Here is a 4,466-nt window from a genome sequence, read left to right on the forward strand (position 1 = left end):
ATATTATCTTCATCTGCACAATAGTGTCGTTTCGCTGCGAGTAAATCTGCTGCAGCAGGAGGACATTACAAACCCATTTTCTTTACAAAATTGACGCATGATATGTTTTTTTTTTATTTCAATTTAAATCACAACAATGGAAAAAATCATTGCCTGCTTACATTACACCAATTTATATTTTCATGTTTTTATTGAACACAGTCAAGCGTCCAGTTTAGGGATAAACCAAGTAACTCCAAAAGGTTCACATAATTTCTCCTCCAGCTGGATTTTATTTTGAAAGGAACATGCTACTGTGAAAAATAGAAATTTTTGTCTATAGAAAATATTAACACAGTTATAATTATTTTATAAATAAATAAATAAAAACTACATTTTATAATTAAACGGTTTAATAGTCAAATAATGTATTTTTCTTAATGTTACGGTGGATTTTGCGGCTCTCGTTTGGTTCTGGTTAACAAGAAACTGGACCAAATGGTTCCTTTAGCATTAAAAGTAGCAGACTGCTGGGTTAATGTGATAAAAAAACTTTCTGGATGTCATTTAAAACAAGTGAAATAACTTTTACAATATATACCAATTAGAGCAGATACATTTAAAACAAAAAAATATAAGGATTTTTTTCTGTTTATCATGTTTTAGCCTCATGATTTTGCTAAAAAATATAATGTAATCATAATAATTTATACGATTGCTGTGTTACATTTACTGTAAAGTATTATTAAATATCTAGTTTGGGTTTTAAATGATTAAAATACAAATAAAAATAAAAGGAAATCTCTGTCTTTGTGTAAAATGCTTTGGAAAATACTTAAAAAGAAAGAACCGAATCAAACAAAACTTATTTCTTTATCCATTTCTGTGCATCTTCTTTTTAAGCTTAGCCTGCAAGGCTGATTTTATTATTTCTTTTCCGCTCCCAAGTCAATGGACGTCTACCTTTTTGAAGACCTCGGCTCGCAATCTGTTGGTTTGTGATTCGGCCCTCTTTTTTTCCTCCTCTTTCTTCTTTGCCACTTCTGGCAGCTTGTTGTAAATCCTGCCAACACAAAAAAGGGAAAACTCACACAGGGCAGGAAAAAATTGAATCCGGAGTCTGAGGGGTGGATGAGCCAATCCAGCCGACTGTAACTGTAGAGATGAGGTTTTATCAAGTGACACCACAAACTGGGAGAAAAAAAAAAGAAAAAGGAAAAAGGGTTCTGCTGATAAACAGGTGGCACGCACACACACCCTTTTGTGAATTGTGCAGCTAGAATCAATTTGTTAAGAGATCTCCCAAATCTGATAGAGTTTCCTTTGAAAGACAATTACAGTAGGAAGCCATCATCTGATCTACGGCGCCTTTCCAGATTAGAAAAGAAGAGAAGGATTTAACACCAGAGCATTAAACATGTATACAGTATGTAAATGCCAAATAAGAGCCGAGCTTTCACTCAAAACCTCTTTGTTTATGCTAGATATGGAAAGTAAGCCCACGAAAAAGAAGATGGGGAAAAAGAAAAGAGTGACACGCGACGACAGGAGACTCGATTCACGGAAACTCACCGTCTGGACCTCAGCTGCATCTCCCTGCCTGATATAGACCTCTCTCTAGGCTTGAAAAGGTTATCTAGGACACACATGTACGCCCGTCAAAACACAGGAATAACAAATAAGAATAAATATGGTAATGAATCTTGGAAATGCAAATGAACACCCAGAGCAGATTCCTCTTTTATTGAGACAGCTACAGAGTTAACAATAAACAGGAACTGGTCTAAACAAACACTGAGTGTATGGAGTTAGGTTAGGGACAATATTATTAGAAACTCAAATAAAACAAATTGAGAAGAATATTGGTGTTTCGCTCAAAAAAATGTAAAATGTATAAAAGGTTTTGATATTCTAAAATTCTATTTTAAAAATGAAACCTTATAAGATTGCGCTTTGAATGGTGTTTAGGATGCTGTTTTTGATTGGTCCTTCGTGTTAGCTCCGCCCCAACGCACCATAAATGGATCACAAAGTTTTGGAACTGAAATGTTCAAATTTGAAAATGAAAAAGGAAATAGTTGAAATTGAAAAAAAAAAATATTTGAGAAAAAAAAAGATTTTGAAATTGAAATTTTGAAACCAAAAAAATGGAACGTATGAAGCTGAAAATAATTACGTTTATTTTAGAATTGCAAAAAGTTTTGGACATTAATTTTTTTTTAATTTACAAACACCAATATTTTTTTTTAATTTGTTTTATTTGGGTTTCAAATAATATTGGCCTCAATTTAGCTCCATACCGAGTCGGCTACAATCATAAAATATCCATTTCTATTAAGTCAGTCCTAAAAAATGAGCAGTATTTAAAGGCTTCACAGTTTATATTACGTTTACTCTACAACCCAAAAAAAAAGTGTTTAACATTAGTAACCTGCTTGAGTTTTAGCTACAATAGTGCTAAAAAGCACATATTTTGAGAATTATTCCATTATTTCTGTGTGCAGCCTGCATCACAGTATCTGCAGTACTGGATTACACCCAGCAGAGAGCAAAATTGGTTTAATCTGCTGCAACATGAAAAGAAAAAAAAACCTGAAATCCAAATTTTTGCTCTTTCAAATTCACATGAGTCATAAAATAAAGCAAACTCTTCTTATCTTGTATCTTAGGTCGTTTTCTCTGCATGTTTGAAGGCCTACAACGTTTGTGCTGCCTCTCCTAAATGAGCTCGTGTCCCAGCAGTCCAGAAACGTAATGAATGTCTGTGCATTCAGAAGATGGTGAAACAGTAAAAGAAAGTCTAGAGGATGAGAGGCCATCTGCTATTTCTGACTGAGCCATATTCAGAATTTATTTCAGTTGTCAGTCGGCCTGATGCCACATTTGTATTTCCACAGGATCCTTTGTCGTGTAACCCACAGCTGTTGGTACGCTGCTGTCAGTTTTGTTGCCCCGACAGCAAAACTTAAACGCTAAAAGTCTGTTGGCATATTTCATTTTGCTTGGGAAATGTCCCATACTTTACAAAATGAGATGGGAGAGTGACAAGAGTTAGCTAAAATTTATGAAGTCCTAAACTTCCCTCGCTATCTCGTCTTAATTGTGTTTTCATGAAGGTCAGAGGAAAAAACAAACACTTCGTTGGACACTTATACAGAGGCCTGAACACGACAATAAAAAATGATAAATTGTTCCCTCAAAATAATAAGTCAAATTGTCATTTTGTCGCCATAACTTACATTTTGAGAGCACAAATACTCTATCGAGGTTATCAAATTTAGCTAAAAACTGTGGTTACAAAAACAAATTTGTTTGCACAAAGTGGTAATTCTGTTTACAGAATTTTATTTTGTGGCACAAAGTTTTATTCTGTAAGAACAAAATGCAATTTTTTAGAAACAAAATGCCAAATTGAGCCCACAAAACATTAATTTGTGGGCAAAAAATGCAAATTTGTAAGAGAAAAATGCTAATTTATTGGAACAAAATGCTAATTTGTGCCCAAAAATTTTTTATTCGTGCTTAATGTTAATAACTGTAAATTTATTCCCACAAAATGCTCATTTGAACGCTTAAAATGCCAATTTATGAACACAAAATGTAAAAATGAGAGCACAAAACTTTAAGTTGTAAGAATAAAATACACATTTTTAAGAACAACATGCTAAATTGTGCATGTTGTGAACATAATTTGTGGGCACAAAATGAAAATTTGTAAAAAGAAAATGATAATTTATAAAAACAAAATGCTGATTTGTGCATAAAATTGCTAATAAACTAACTTTCTGGCCACAAACTTCTCACAAAATGATCATTAGGAGCCCAAAATCCAAATTTGTCAGAACAAAATGCAAGCTTTGCAAATCTGGGTGCACTAAATGCAAATTTGTGCTAAAAAATGCTAATTTATAAGAACGAAATGTTACTTTGTGTATAAAAAATGCTCTTAGAATGTAAATTTGTGGCAACAAAATACTCATTTGTGTGCTGAAAATGCTCATTAGTAAGCACAAAAGGCAAATTTGTGAGAACAAAATGTTAATTTATAAGAACAAAATGCTGATATGTGCACACAAAATGCTTCATGTGCCCACAAAATGTTAGTTTGTGCACAAGAATTGCAAATAAACTTTAAATTTCACAGATAAAATTTACTCTAGCATTGCATTTCTGAGTATTTCTTTATTCAAATTGGAGATGATAAAGAGTTCTGCTTGATAAAGATGTGTAGAAATAATGTTTATTTGTCTAAAAATGGAACATTCATAATTAAAATTTCACTCTGGACTCTTTTAAAATAGCTCATAAGATAATCAGAGGGGATCTTTAAGCAGTTAAAAGCAAACAGAAACATTTTTGTTTGGCTTGTCGTTTGAACGACAGCTCATTGTGAGTCTCTTGTACTATTATTGGGAAAAATCCCTTCTGCTTTTCCGGGATTCACGCTGAGTTAGTCAGCAGAACTCACTGCTGAGGGGATCTGGTGT

At 33.2% G+C, this 4,466-nt stretch overlaps 1 protein-coding gene across 1 annotated transcript in view; it reads right to left on the reverse strand.

Moving 5' to 3' along the window:
• Nucleotides 1–4,466, reverse strand: part of LOC112161994 — a 28,812-nt gene that overhangs the window by 6,278 nt on the left and 18,068 nt on the right. The window contains exons 6-7 of the mRNA XM_024297596.2: nt 1,552–1,615; nt 943–1,042 (exon numbers count right to left, since the gene is read on the reverse strand). Coding sequence (XP_024153364.1) covers nt 943–1,042; nt 1,552–1,615 — 164 coding nt within the window. The remainder of the gene's footprint in view (nt 1–942; nt 1,043–1,551; nt 1,616–4,466) is intronic.

This window comes from Oryzias melastigma, linkage group LG15 (assembly GCF_002922805.2).
Source record: "Oryzias melastigma strain HK-1 linkage group LG15, ASM292280v2, whole genome shotgun sequence".
NCBI classification, from domain to species: Eukaryota; Metazoa; Chordata; class Actinopteri; order Beloniformes; family Adrianichthyidae; genus Oryzias; species Oryzias melastigma.